Source organism: Callorhinchus milii, unplaced genomic scaffold (genome assembly GCF_018977255.1).
Source record: "Callorhinchus milii isolate IMCB2004 unplaced genomic scaffold, IMCB_Cmil_1.0 Scaffold2, whole genome shotgun sequence".
In the NCBI taxonomy this organism is placed as follows: Eukaryota; Metazoa; Chordata; class Chondrichthyes; order Chimaeriformes; family Callorhinchidae; genus Callorhinchus; species Callorhinchus milii.
Window position 1 is genome coordinate 80747965 of NW_024704743.1, and position 15019 is coordinate 80762983.

The 15019-nt window shown below is 41.5% G+C and overlaps 1 protein-coding gene across 1 annotated transcript in view; it reads right to left on the reverse strand.

Annotated features, from left to right (window-relative positions):
- Positions 1 to 15019, reverse strand: part of washc5 (WASH complex subunit 5) — a 32244-nt gene that overhangs the window by 14447 nt on the left and 2778 nt on the right. Inside the window, exons 2-16 of the mRNA XM_007907530.2 lie at positions 14107 to 14252; positions 13386 to 13470; positions 12279 to 12379; positions 11261 to 11453; positions 10273 to 10425; positions 9516 to 9629; positions 9235 to 9406; positions 8021 to 8148; positions 7259 to 7388; positions 6915 to 7027; positions 6039 to 6205; positions 4907 to 4982; positions 4057 to 4167; positions 3227 to 3367; positions 2356 to 2436 (exon numbers count right to left, since the gene is read on the reverse strand). Coding sequence (XP_007905721.1) covers positions 2356 to 2436; positions 3227 to 3367; positions 4057 to 4167; positions 4907 to 4982; positions 6039 to 6205; positions 6915 to 7027; positions 7259 to 7388; positions 8021 to 8148; positions 9235 to 9406; positions 9516 to 9629; positions 10273 to 10425; positions 11261 to 11453; positions 12279 to 12379; positions 13386 to 13470; positions 14107 to 14252 — 1911 coding nt within the window. The remainder of the gene's footprint in view (positions 1 to 2355; positions 2437 to 3226; positions 3368 to 4056; positions 4168 to 4906; positions 4983 to 6038; positions 6206 to 6914; positions 7028 to 7258; positions 7389 to 8020; positions 8149 to 9234; positions 9407 to 9515; positions 9630 to 10272; positions 10426 to 11260; positions 11454 to 12278; positions 12380 to 13385; positions 13471 to 14106; positions 14253 to 15019) is intronic.

Below are 15019 nucleotides of genomic sequence, written 5' to 3' on the forward strand. Positions count from 1 at the left end.
CAACAACAAAATTAAACTTATATGGCGCCTTTCATGTCGGGAGGACATCCCAAGGTGCTGGACAATCAGTGTTTCTGACCAGAGCTGGGGGTCAGGATCAGAGAGGGTAAGATAAGGGGGGGGGGAAGGAGGGTGACCCAAGGCACGGTCGAAGAAGATGGTCCTGAGACGGGTCTTGAAGGAGGCAAGGGAGAGGGCAAGGTGGAGGGACTGCAGAATGGATTTCCAGAGGTTGGCTGAAGGCCCACCCTCCAACGGTGGGGTGGGCGAGGTGGACGACATGAAGCAGGCCTGCTGAGCGGAGAGAGCAGGCAGGTTGGGAGGGGGTTAGGAGGTTGCAGAGATAGGGCGGAGAAAGGCTATGGAAAGCTTTGAGGGTGAGGATCAGGATCTTGAATTGAATCTGTGTGATGGGAAGCCAGTGAAAGTGGGGGAAGATAGAGGTGATAGGGTCACGGAGCCTGGTACGGGAGGGACACGGACTGCAGAGTTTTGGATGATCTGCAGCCTATGGAGGGAGGAGTTGGGGAGGCCGACAAGCAGGGAGTTTGCATAGTCAAGCCTGGATGTTATGAAGGCGTGTATGAGGGTCTCGACGGAGGAGTGGCGCAAGAGGAGTGTGTGAGAGAACAGCAGTAACTTGCCTAAGATCTGAGAGGTGCCCAGTTTACTAATATCCAATTAACAACAACAACAACATTCCATTTATAGAGCGCCTTTCACGTCGGGAGGACGTCCCAAAGCGCTGGACAGTTTGGTCAGGACCCGAGCAGGGGGGAAATGGTCAGGGTGAGGGGAGGGAAGAGAGAGAGCGAGCAGGGGGGAAATGGTCAGGGTGAGGGAAGGGAAGGAAGGGAGCGAGGAGGGGTTAGAGAGTCAAGAGGGGAGCTGAAGGCACGGTCAAAGAGAAAGGTCTTGAGACCGGCCTTGAAGGAGGAAAGGGAGGAGGCAGCGAAGGCACTGGGGGATAGAGTTCCAGAGCCTCGGGGCTGAGAGGCTGAAGGCCCGGCCACCGATGGTAGGGCGGTTGGGGCGGGGGATGTGGAGCAGACCGGAGCCAGAGGAACGGAGGGTACGGGCAGGTAGGTAGGGGGATAGTAGGTCGGAGAGGTAGGAGGGAGCGAGGCCGTGAATGGCCTTGTAGGTGAGGATGAGGATCTTGAATTCGATCCTCTGGGGGATGGGGAGCCAGTGGAGGTGAGCGAGGGTGGGAGTGATGTGGTCCGAAGCCTGGTGCGGGACAGTACACGAGCTGCAGAGTTCTGAATGACCTGCAGCTTGTGGAGGGAGGTGCCGGGAAGGCCGGCGAGGAGAGAGTTCCCATAGTCCAGCCTTGAGGTGATAAAGGCGTGGACCAGAGTTTCAGAAACATGAGGGGTGAGGTAGTACCATAGTCTAGCGATGTTTCGGAGGTGATGGAAGGCGGCGCCAGTTGTGGCGCGGATGTGGGGAAGAAAGGACAACTCAGGGTCGAACAGAACACCGAGGTTCCTGACCGGCTTTGAGAGGTGGAGAGTGCAGCCTTGGATGCTGATGCTGTCAGCGCCTAACCCTGAGCCACCAGCTCTCCAGATAAAGTTATCAAAATAAGGATGGATGTTATGGATCTATCTCAATAATAGATTAACTAACTTTGAACAACATTGAGTAATCACAGCTCATATCAAACTGAATTTTGAGTTTTCAGTAGCATTTCTACTCTCAAGAAAAAAAGTGCAATAAGATCACAATGTAAATATCACACATTATACTCTGAATATTTCTCCCTTCATACTTTTTAATTTGTATCATTTGAAATTTACAGAATTGTTTTTGCACTTTGGTTTTGCCCTGTTTGCATGCACCACCACGCTACGTAATTCTATCATAAACAACTGTGAAACTAAGGGTTCAAAAAAGTATTAAATACAGTGTGGCAGTTAAACATGTCACATATGCAGGATGCTATATTCTCAACCTCACCATCAACTGACTCATGCAGTCACAATAATTTCTCATAATACGATGAAGAACAATACAAGATAAAAAAAAATAATAAACTGGTCACTCAATCCATGACTGTTTGTGCGACACAGCTGAGCGCAATTGGCTGCTGCAATTTTGCCCACAAAATATAGTCACTTCACTTTACAGTATATTCTATGAAGTGGTTTAAGACGTCTCGAAGATGTGATAAGACGCTATATCAAATACAAAGATTATTATTATACAATATAATTCAACTAAAAGTGAGTGTCAGGTCCCAAACAATCACCATTTAAGCTGTGGAAGAAGATGCGTGATTGAGAAACATGAATGTAAAGTAATTTTAAGAATCTCCAATGTCAGAGAAACAGAACCGCAAATGTCACTTGCCTTAATGATACCAACAAGGGTGGTTTTCATCATGAGAATGCCTTCGGTGAATATTGATATTGCATGGGTAAGTCTAGCAACCTTTGGGGTTAAAGCAAATTTAAAAACAAAAGTTAATGTGATACCAGCTTCAAGAAAAACAACTGACAAAAGTCTTATTGCTTTTGGAACGGAAAATAGTAAGATGAAGAATTTCACACAAAAATGTCACAGTCATTTTGTCTGACGCATGTGGTGACCTATTACCGTGATTTAAGCATATCCAAACTAAACTGAGAATTCCACATATGTTCGCCACCTACATATGGAAATGCCCCTGTGTCTGGAATATTATTATTGGCAATAATAATAATTCTTACATTTGGTATAGCACGTTTCACATCAGGAGGACAGCTCCAACAGCTTCACACGATATACCGTAAGATGAAATGACTGTGTTTTGTGGATGAGCGGAATGCGCACTCTCTCCCTTGAGGGACACATCCCACTTACCTGATTTCAGGGCTTGGGGACCTTAGAGTATGTGTTAGGGTACTGCTGGAATTTAACCAGCCAAAGCTGCATGGGTGGGAAGCTACTCCTGCTTGTCCGGTGGACCTGCCTGGCTGAGACTGCCACAGAGGATTGACATGATTCCGACATTTCTGTGCTACCTCAGCCCAAAAGACCCTGCTTACCCCCATCCCCCACCCCACCCCAGAGGATAGAGATTAGAATGTAGCGGAAACTACAAGTCTGTGACACTGTCAAAATACTAACCCAGAACGTTTAGCACCTTATACCTTTTTCATCTTCAGCACCAACTAACCAACACCACATGAGTAAAGCCACCATCCAATCCAGTCAAATACACCTTCCCTCCCCCTCATACCTCATATCTTGCACCAAGCTGAGCATAATCCTTCAATTTATCTTTGTCCACACGAGTTGGAACTTCCATAATGTTATGTGTCTGGAGTTTTATAATCTTTGCCAAGGATGTAAACATACTCTCTGGAATAATCTGTAACACCTAAAATAATAATAGACTGATAAGACAACAATCCCTCAAATAAAGCAAATAAAACTGCTCATTCATTTTATGGCTGTTTGCATAACACTGCTGTGTGCAAATTGGTTGATGCTTACAAAATATAGTCACCATACTTTACCGTAAATCCTGTGAAGTATTTTGAGATTTTGTTGCAACGTAAAAGGCGCAATCTCAAATACAAGGTTTATTTATTATCATTCACACATTTTTATATAGCACCCTTCATGTAGGTAAACATATCGGAGTGGTTCACAGCGATGGTGTAGGACACTGAGTAAGGGAGGAGGGGGAGAGCGCAAGTGACCATCGTCCCAGTTGAAGAGGTATATTTTTTGACAGTATTTAGGCAAGATGGAGGGAGTTCCTGACAATGGATGCAATGTTACTGATTGTTCAGCCACCATTGGTGGAGTGAAGGATGCGCAGCAGGCCCACGTGTGCTAAAGGGGCCTAGCAGAGGAGTAGGTTAAAAATCAGATAGGAGTCGGCTAGATAAGTGCTAAAGCATCAAAGGATTTGTAGATGTGGACCTTGAAATCATTCCTTTCAGAGACAGTAAAAGCTCTGCCACATAAATCACCTAGGTTAAATTAAGTGAGTTAAGCAACAGACCGAGAACAGGATTGGCCTCTATAGTTGTGAATTACTGAATCATTTTTGAGACCTACCTTTCTAACATAGGCCACGAGCTCTCCGGAGTAATATTGGGACACACTCAGCAGGTCAGGGCTATTGGCTTGATTTATTCGCATCAGGGGAAGGTCAAGGGCTGAAGCCAACTGAAATAAAGGCAGGACAACAAATTAATTCCAGATATGAATGTCAATTTTTGCAAACCTTCAGTGATACTGCTCGTTAAAACAGATCATAGCTTTCAACATGCACAAAACCGTGCTCACAAATGTACGTTTACAAACACAAATCTCCAGTGCATCACTAAAAAGGGTGACATTAATTGCCTGTGTTTTTTTTATTCTTGATTATGCAGATTTACAGTTAAATGAGTGTGAACCTGTGGAACCTGGCATCTTCATAGAAACCGTCCTTCTCCACAGGTCATTGGTATTTTTAAAAGGCAAGTGGTTTGCCCGACAAACCAGAGACTGAACAAAATTAATCACTAGCCTAAAAATAAGAGATTGAACATTGATTACAGTGATAAGTGGCCGGAATGATTGAGCTACAAATGACTTGTGGGAAACCCCCACAAAAAAGAGGAAGAGGGGGGGGGAAAAAAAATAAGAGAGGACTCCAATTGCACCAAAACGCAATGGATTCTTGTCAGTTCCAAATTGCTGGTGAGAACACTGCAGAGACATCGGTCTGAATCAGGCAGAGAAACGTACCGCCCGCATTTCAGCTTCAGTGGACAATCAAATAAATAAAAGTGCCAGTGGTTCAACATATAATCACATTAATTCTATAAGCACACGATCACATCAACTCAATAAGCATTACTTCAAATACCAGGGTTGGCAGATTCAACCTCCAGAATTTCACTCCTCCGCCTCCACTCACCTTTATAAATGTTGCTTTAAGTTTGGTTACCATGAAAGGGCTAACTCGAATACCTTCTTGCATGATAGTAGTGTAGCTGCGGAGAAGTGGCATGAGATTATCCATGGTCTAAACACACAGGTTAACTGCAGCAGTACAACATGTGATCTAGCAAAGAAACACTGCATGCAAAAGCCGAAAGAGCAAAATACAGAGAGCATATTTTCAACTATAGGTATATATAAAAAAATCCAAGAGAAAGCAGTTTTAATCACCGAACCTCTATGTGCAAACATTGCTTGTGTAGCAATCAGTTGGACAGAGTTTAATTCAGCTACCAACTTCCAGATACAGCATCAATATGTTCAAATCTAAGATTTCTTGAAGGTTTAGTAAGATCACTAGGCATTGCATTGCATCTGAACCATAGCCTACTTTGGATTGCTACACCAGACACCATGTTTAAGCAAACAATTTTTGTTTTAGAAAAGACATGTGAAAAATTCCCAGTTTCAATAGTTCTGGCCAGCTACTTTTGTCTAAACACTTTTTTGTCTTGCTAAGATTCTTATTGAATTACATTGGTTTCATTCACAAAATGCTGCACAGTTGTTATCATTTAAAAACCCCAAACCAGGAGGATTTACACACAAGTGGATTTACAATGTTTGGAGTGTATTTTGCACAGATCTGAATGTTTTTCCCCTCGCACCATAAAGTTTGTGTCGGTGACGAAGATAAAAGGAGTGAAGCAGGAGTGATTTTGATCAAACCACTTCTCATGGTTATTTAACAAACACCATAAATTAAGAAGTGTTGTGCGGTTATGTGCACTTATCGAAAAATAGGCTTCAATATTCAGCAATGGTAAAGTCAGTTACTTTTGCAGGACATACGATGAAACCATTCGTGGACTGTAAAAGCAGAAGAGGAACATTCAATACTGAACAGGTTTCCTGCGACAAGACCCGTCAAAGAAAAGGCATAATCTCTTTACTTATACCTCCTCTACAAATGAGAATATCCCAGACCTTTATAATCTTACAGCAATTTCAACAAAAGTTTCATAGTTTTATTCATAATCCTGTGACAATCCACACATAAATCCAACATAAAATTCAAGACTCCTTTCCAGAATTAATGTGTTTTTTACCTGTCAATGAGCTGCCAAGCATACGAAAGGTCTCCAACGATCTGCATAGTGATGAGTACCTCTTCCTTAATGTTTATGGTGCGAATCATCTGATGGAGGAACTTGCGAGTGTCTCCCAGGAACTGACAGATCTGCAGATTGGATTCCAGCTGGTGGAACTCCTGGACCTGAGCAAGAAAATTGAAATCTTCACCATCAGCAGCACTACCAGGGAGAGGGATGTCTCTGGGAGAACACGACTATGTGGACTTAAACTACCAGATTTGCCCACGGCACCACGCCTAATAATAATCCCTCCAAAAAAAAACAACAAATAATAAATTGGTCAGTTTCAATCCATGACTGTTTGTGGGACGGTGCTGTGCACAATTGGCTGCCAGTCGAGAACTAATCCTTTCTTTATAAACGTCTCTATGCATGCACCTTGGGGGCAATTGGAACATTTTGACTGCTGCCCCATCTGAGATTTCCCGGAACCCAATTTCACAGAAGTAGAATTTAAGATTGGGATTGAAATGGGATGGATGGACATACAGATGGCACCACACACACACATAAACACACAGGAGGACTTAAAATACTGCCTATGTTGAAGGGTACAAGTTGTTATACTTGCACGATTGGCTATTTACGAATCAATTTACACAGACCACAAATTAATCCCCGATTTTAGACCAGATAAAATGGAAGAGCACTCATTAAAAAAACATTACTGGACACAGTGATCTAAAGGTGCATTGTAAAAACATCTAACTTGTTAATCTATGTTTTACACCGTTTGAATTTGAAAACTGAACCAAATCTTTTAAAGTCATAACTGGATTTCCATTTCAACTTGCAGAGACTGTAACAGTATGGTTTTCTGGTTGACCTCACCTCTTCCAGGGCCTGGATTAACTGCACTGTTTTTCTCCCAGCTGCTGTGGAGTCTTCATAGTTCAAGGAGGAGATCTGTTTGGAGATCTCTCTGAACCAGGCTTGCAGATTTTCTGATGGCAAAAGGTTATTTCAGAAAATAAGGATTCTGTTGTACAAAGTTTGAAGTGACTATAAATGCTTTGGGTCCAGATACTTTTTTGTCAGCATTACTACCCTTTAAATTCCATCCTCAGATATAACAAAGGATACTTGAAATAGACAATTTATAAAACCAGAAAACAGCAGAACACAGGCACACTATTCCCCCACACATTAAGAAGTCATCATGATCTGTCACATACCATTTTTTTCAACCCTGGTGAGCGGTTTTACTCCAGAGAAGACCTCCGCCAGCTCAGTCATTCTCTCAGAACCCTCCTTCTTGAAGCTTTCCCATTTTACCTGCTTTTCTGAGAGCATTTGCCTGAACATCTGGCAGGAAAACCAGGAAATGAAAAGCAAACTTCAATGAAACAGAATTGAATCCCATAGGATGGGATTTAGTTGGAATTTTAGTTCTAACAAAGAAAAACAAAGAACTTTTAACATTCCCATAAATAAAACTAACAATAGGTACATTTCAGCTCCTTTTCCTTACACTACTGTATTCTATATTCTAAAGGTGAAAGTAGCATTGAAGATGTACAGGTCCACAAGTTCCCTACAATCCTATCCTATGCTCTCTGTACATCTCACCATGGAAGGAAGATTCTTATGGCCAGAAAGGGGAATGCTAATACCTTAGCATAAAAGGTGACCTCAAAATGATAACTAAATGTTCAAAAACTTAAGTGTTGATTACTTTCATAAAGTGCAAAATTCTATTAGGTATATTAATCAAATCTGTAATTTGATGGACATTATTTGGATGTAATGTAAATAAACAATTTGGTGATTAAATATAGCTGAAAACCTGGTGCAGAGTAAATACAATCTTGAATTTGCAGCATTTGTGCTACTGTTTCCTCTTCAGTACTTTTTAAGATTTACGTATTACTTTTGTCATCATATCCACTTAAGCAATGTTTGTTTGCAGAATGCCAGCCTCAAAGAGAATCACCTACCTCCTTCAAGACATACTCAAACTGAGCACTATCCAGTAGCAGCTGGAAAAGGGCCTTGGGATTGTATTTGGAGTCACTGAGTACTTGATCTTTAATCTGCCGCAGTCGCTTGTTGTTTGGATCATACACTATGAAAGAGCAAGACAGAAAGATACTCTACTACCCAACATGAAAGCGAGCATTGGGTACAATACAAACAATAAATAATAATCCTCAAAATAACATTTCAAAGTGCATTATGAGCAGAAGACCTAATTTAATTTCTCATCCAAAGGATGAAGGCTCCGACAATGCAACTCTTTCCTCCACTGAAATGCTCTGGAATGTCAGCCATGTGGCTTGAACCCACAATCTTTTGACCCAGAGGTAAGAGTACCACCATCTTAGCCAGATCTATAATCGCTGAGTAGGACAAAGACTCATTCCATGAACAGAATGGTAATAGTCAAGGGCAATGTTGAATGACAACTGAATCATCAGCAATAAATGAAACAAAGAGAATTTTGGATTGTATTGCCTAATCTGTTGCATTTGGCAGACATCTGAACTGGAAATGGTTCCATTTCCCAGTTCTGATGCTGTTTCACTAAAGGCAGCTGCTTTTCCCCAGGATAATAAAGATCTATTTTGTTACTGTTTACTGTGCTGAAGAATCAATATAGATTATGAGCTGAAGACCTGATGTGGGGCCTGAATTTACAACTCCTGACCAAAAGGCAAGACCAACACCTCCCGCAACTGCACACTGTGCTCTGGTCAACCTGAGCAAGCAACCTGCCGGTAGGATTGCGAACAATGGAAGCTATTCCCAAATTATAACCAAAGCAAATTTGTCAGCTCATTCCCAAGGACTCTTAACTTTCAATCAGAAAGTTGTGGGGAGGTCTCAGGTCATGACTTGTGAAGTGTGCCATGGGATCTGTTCAGGCAGACGTTAAAGATCCCATAGTACAATTCAAAAAGAGGACAGTGTTTCTTCTGGTGACCTGGTTGACAATCCTCCAGATAAATTTGTCATTCATTTCATGACAGCTTGTAAGACCTTGGTGTGCAAAGTGTGTGCTGTTCAGGCAGAAGTTAAATATCCCATAGTACAATTCAAAAAGTTTGTCTACAAAGTACACAGTAACTACACTTGACAGTGATTATCCTAATTAGGAGGTTTTGACATGAGAGGCACTGTATAGTCAAATGTGTTGATTATTTATTATTACCCGATTCTGCAGTGTGAAGCATCAGCCAGCGAATAGTCACATTGCAGTCTCTCAAACAGTTTAATAGTTTGGGAATGTGGTCCAACACGTACTCCTCTCTCAAGAAGCCCTCCTTTAGAAACTGCTGCTCCTGCAGTCGTAGACGCTCAACACTCGCACCATATCGACCCGCCTGCAAAACACAACCCGGAATTCAACACACAAGATCACTAGACACTATATTTTGAGTATAAAATACTGTCCATTTACAACAAGGGTGGCCCATCCTTAAAAGATCATACCTGCTCCTTGATGTTTGACTGCTCCAGTGTATAATTAAGGGCTGTCTTTGCTGCTTTGTATGGTTCCCAAGCCTCTATCAGGTTTACCGTGATCCCCATATAAATACTGATCACCTGATGTGAAAGAGGAAACAGCTGGTAACTTTTGTTGAAATATCTTTTATTTACACGTCCAAACTCATCTACACCAAGCAACATGTTATACCATTGCATGAAGGAAGACTCAAATAGGGGTCCTCCAGATCACAAGGTCAGTTCAGATGAAGAATGCACTTTCATTTGATTTCATCCTTCCAGACAAAGACCTTGATCGGAAAAAAAACTAATTATAATGGTATGAGGAATGAACTGGCCAAAGTATATTGGAGGAAAAAATTGGCAAACAAAGAAAGAGCAACAACAGAAGATTAAGCACAAGATAGAAAAGGTGCAGGAGAAATGTATTCCATTAAGAAGTAAGGGAAAATTAATTAATAATGGGAGGTATGGATGAATAAGGAGGTAAAACCAAAACTGCATAGTAGGATACTTGAGGGAGTAAGGTATGGGTGAAAACTTGTGTGGAGTACAAACACTGGCACAGACTGGTTGAATTTTTAATGAAACAAAACTGCAGTGATTTTCTCGAAATAATCTGCCCAAAGCAAACTGAATACAAGTCACAAAAGCAGTATTAATGCATTTTTCTCCTTTATGATCTGATATTAGTCCACACCGACAGACGAATTGTCAGTGTAAAGTAACCAGTGTTGCTTACCCAGTTGTCAGGAAAGTACTTGTCGACTATCTCCCTCATCTTGGCCTGTTGGGTGTGAAGAATGGATGGTTCGAAGTACAGGATAACATAGAGCATGCCAGCCTGAGTGGCAAGGGCAGTGCTCCGGTGTTCCGGCAGAGGATAGGCTGACACCTAACAGAAACAAACAAAATAGTCACTTGAGTAATGTCAGTCACAAGGTTCACTTTTCATGCAATCTGCAGAAATGAGCAAATGATTATAATAATCCTTACATTTGATATAGCGCCTTTCACATCAGGAGGTTGTGTCAGAGCGCTTCACATAACATAATGATTGATACCAGAAGTCATTTCTCTTTTCATAGATTGCCTCTCAGCTATGTCCCTATCTTTGCAGACTTCTCCATAATATAAGGTGAATTCAGCTTTAGTTTATCCAAAATAGTTCAATACCCTACGAAGGTCAACATCAATAACTTCTCCAAAACTATACCCGAATGTCATGAAACGCATTACATCAAATGCAGATTATTATTATTATCGCAAATAGCTCAGTATCTTATAACTTGTCACTAACCCAAAGTAAGGAAAGGAAAAAGGAAGAGGCTACTGACAAAAATAAAAAAATATATAAAGTAGTTTCCATCAACTGCCACCATCCGTGGAGTCTTGCAGCTCAGTGGTTAGAGCACTCGCTTTGCAAGTGAGAGACCTGAGTTCAATTCCAGACAGGGCGAAACCTTGGGCAAGTTTCCTTACTCCACACGCCTAATAATAATCCCTCCAAAACCAAAAACAATAATAAATTGGTCATTTTCAATCTACGACTGTTTGTGGGACATTGCTGTGCGCAATTGGCTGCCGGGTTCGCCCACAAATATACAGTCAATTCACTTTACAGTGTGTTCTGTGAAGTGCTTTGGGACATCCTCCCGAAGTGAAAAGCGCTATATCAAATGCAAGGATTATTATTATTATCCATTGCAGATATATGTAATTTTACTCACCTGATTATAAATGTCATCTGATCGGAGTCGGCCAACCACCATGCTGATAAATACTGTGCTGATGGGGACCCTTTGAAAATAGCTCTCCGGATAGTTTGGAGGCCGCTTTGCACCTGTCTGACTTGAGTAACCAGTGCTACGCAGCAGCTTGCAAATATCATCCAGATTGGAGTCAGAAGAAGAGCGAGCAGCACTAAAGACATAAGATTTAAATAGAAGGTACAATAGGGTGTTTGTGAGCAACGGATTAAAAAAAAGAGACCAAATCTATATCTAGATCACTCTCTAATAACTGGATAAATATACGGTAGACTGCTTTCACTGCATGATAGTCAGGTATCTTCTAAATTACTTTCTGCACTACGCACACAGAATGTCATCTTACAAAACTAACGTGAAGTGTGCGTAGTGCAGAACCTCACTAATCTACTCACTAGCTAAGGTTATCTGCACAGCGTGGAAGCACCCTTGTATCCGTGGGGCACACAAATTATAAGCGAACCCATGTTATAACAGGGTCCAATGTAGCTATCATTAAACAATCAGGAGAGTAGGTTTCAAAACTGCACTGAGAGCGCTCTTAGAGCAGGTCATCTACCCACTCCCAGTAAAAAGGAAGCCACAGTAGACCGAAAATCCCCGAAAAAAAAGTTTCAAGAAAGGACCCAACAGAGTATAATACAGAGTATTATAATGGGATTCCTGAATAAGGAATCAGCCCAGGATCTCATTTCGTTAACCAGAAGTACATTGTGCAAATTCATGGGAATCCTGCAAAGTTTTTGTGTCAGACTTTCAGTTTCTTTGTTATGGAAAATTAGAGCTAATGAGACGGAACAAAACAGATTCAGGTTTGTGACACATCCACAAGTTTAGGTGACATTGATGCGCTTCCCGAACTTTTTGCTCATGGTTTGCCTTGTCATCTGAACTCAATCGGTTCTCCTTTTGCAAAACATCCCACGTCGTACATGGAACTGAACCTCAGCAGGTAGGATTTTTGCCGAGTGTACTTTACCTGTATCTGTAGTAAGAAACTAGCATCCTTTCTCTAACCTCCCCTTCAATCTTGTGGTCAATAACCAGCAGCATGACTCCATACAAGTACAAGGCTTCACACTGAATAAAGACATCAACACAGTATGATCAGTTGTAGAAAATACAATTCATGATTAATATATAGCAACAACAATGAAGCTGTGACAATTAAAACAGTTTTGATTGTAAAATCTTATGTTTGAGGGAAAGTTAGTGACCTGGGAAATAGAGCACCATTGCACTATCTGTCTGGTATTTTCAACCACGTTGGCAATAAATTGCCAACCTAACTCATTCAGTTCATGTTTTTCAACAATAACTGGAAACCAGGAATTACAGATCTGAATTAGTCCATTTGATAAGGTCCATCTTTCTAGAGAGGTGCAAACCTACATACACCACACACAGATGTGAAGGCATATCTAGCACACAGACATTGACAAACATTGGTCTGAAATTCCACCCAGTCGTAGCCTTTAATACCATTTTGTCTTAAAATATACAATCGTGCAAAAGTGTGTGAAATTCTTAAATTCAACCATATTCTGAAAACGGATCTTTTTTTCAAAAGAAACTTGGAAAACTTGCCCGTTATTTTAAATTTGAATTTATTGCATTGGTAAAGATCCGAAACAGCACAGGAGAATAAGATAGCTGGAAGATCACAACTGGATATGGTTTTTGTTTTGTAAATCTTAGTTTTATGTAGAATTTACAGCATGGAAACAGGCCATTTAGCCCACGCCAGCTCAGGAACCTCGGTGCAGTGTACAACAAATAAAAGCTTGTCAGTCTAGCTCACGGATCCATGTTTCATGGTACACAAGGCATTCTGTGCTGTGGGCCAATATCCACTACACCCTAGATTGAGACAGCAAATCCAATTCACAAAGGATCCTTGTTTCAAATGATCTTCTATTACAAATAACAAGGCTTTCATCCCATAAATCCAGACTAGCGTTGTGTCCAGGTCAGTGACATAATTCACTTGCGTCTCAGCAAGAAGATACTTTCTTCTCCTTCTCTCCCCTGCCATTACCCCAAAAAAACTAAATTCCTCAAACCATCATTACCAACAGTAACCTACAAGAAGTTGCTTTCCATCTTCATTTAACAGGACTGTTTCAAGAGTCTGCTGAATGTATACACCCTCATTGAGATCCTCAAGGAACCTGAAAGATGCAAATCATCCAGGAGATGCAAATTAGACCAGCTTAAAAAATGATCTTGACAAGTAAAACAAAGTAACTGTAGAACAGGTGGAATCAGAGCACTGTAAACATACTTCAGGATGGCTTTCTCAGCTGTGAGATAGCAGTTACGGTCTAGCTCCACATCAGGATATGTGCCTAGTTACAGTCTAGGCTGACACTCCTGTGCACCACTAGGAAACTATTTGAAAAAGAGAAGGGAGTTCTTTGTCTGAAGGCCAGGCCAACCACTCTCCAGATTTATCGTTCGTTCATTTCCCAACTCTCCTGGACCTTGTGGTCACAAATTGCTGCCGTTTTTGCGCTGCGTTTTGCCATACAAAACCAGTCATCACACTCGACAGCAATTACTTGAGAAGCATTTTGAGGAGCTTCAACATTAATAATTAATACATTTGCAAGTTTATCATGTGACGCAGATTTATACAGAGTTGAGGAGGAACTGACTGGGTCCTCCAATAGCAGAGTACAGACAATTCAAACAACGAGCAGTTTTCTCATCTGCATATCAGTTTCACTCACAATTTCAGCTTAATAAAATCAGCATGCGAGACCACAAATCCGCAGAAACAAGTAACAATCTGTTTGCACTTTTACCTGTTCAGATCCAAAATGTACTTGTGAACACTTTCAAAGGCGAGGTAGAACCGAGTCAAAATTTCAATGTGATTTTCACGAAATTCTTCATCCAAATCCTGAAGATCTGGTTTAGACTCCAACTTACCCTCATAGTATTCAGGACCCTGAAGCAAATAATTTCATTGTTATTGTTTTTTGTTGCAGGGAGGGAGAAATAAAAGCCAATTTTTTTAAATGACAGTAATGTAAAATTCTCATCACCCTCATCTGCAATTCAATTATTCATTCTTGAATATTTATATTCTCTGGAACTGCCTCCCAGAGTCTGTACAACTTGTTCCCTCCATCCCCGACTTCAAGGGAAATCTCAAAATATACCTCTTCAACTGTGCTTTTGGTCATCTTTCTCCTCCTCACCTCCTCATCTCCCACCCCTAGCTCGGGTACCCAGCCAGCACCGTTAATGTGCTTTGGGACATCCTCAAGATGTGAAAGGCCCAATATAAATGCAAATTGCATTGAATTATATCGGGATAGTTATAGTACAAATCTCGAACTACGACTATTCTGGTGTAACCAGTAACCTGCAGGATTGGGCGATAGGGAATATTAGAACAGTACAATGAGCTACAGGAGCATTTCTCGCTCAAGATCCCCTCACACCCAAACTTGGGTAAAACTCTCATGCAAGATTTTGTTACTTATCCAATGTCTCCGCAGGTGGCTGGGGGGGGCTCAGCCTCTCTCGCCATCCCAATCTTTCTAACTCACCTCTTTAAGGAGAGTTGGGAGTGGAAAGCTCTGAGGAGGACCACAGCTAGTTCTCAGCCGCAAGCCATGGCACCCGCTGAACAAAACCTAGTTTCAGGGAACCAACCCTTAAACTGATTTTGTTCCACCCCAACCACCCTCCCCAAATAATATATATTTT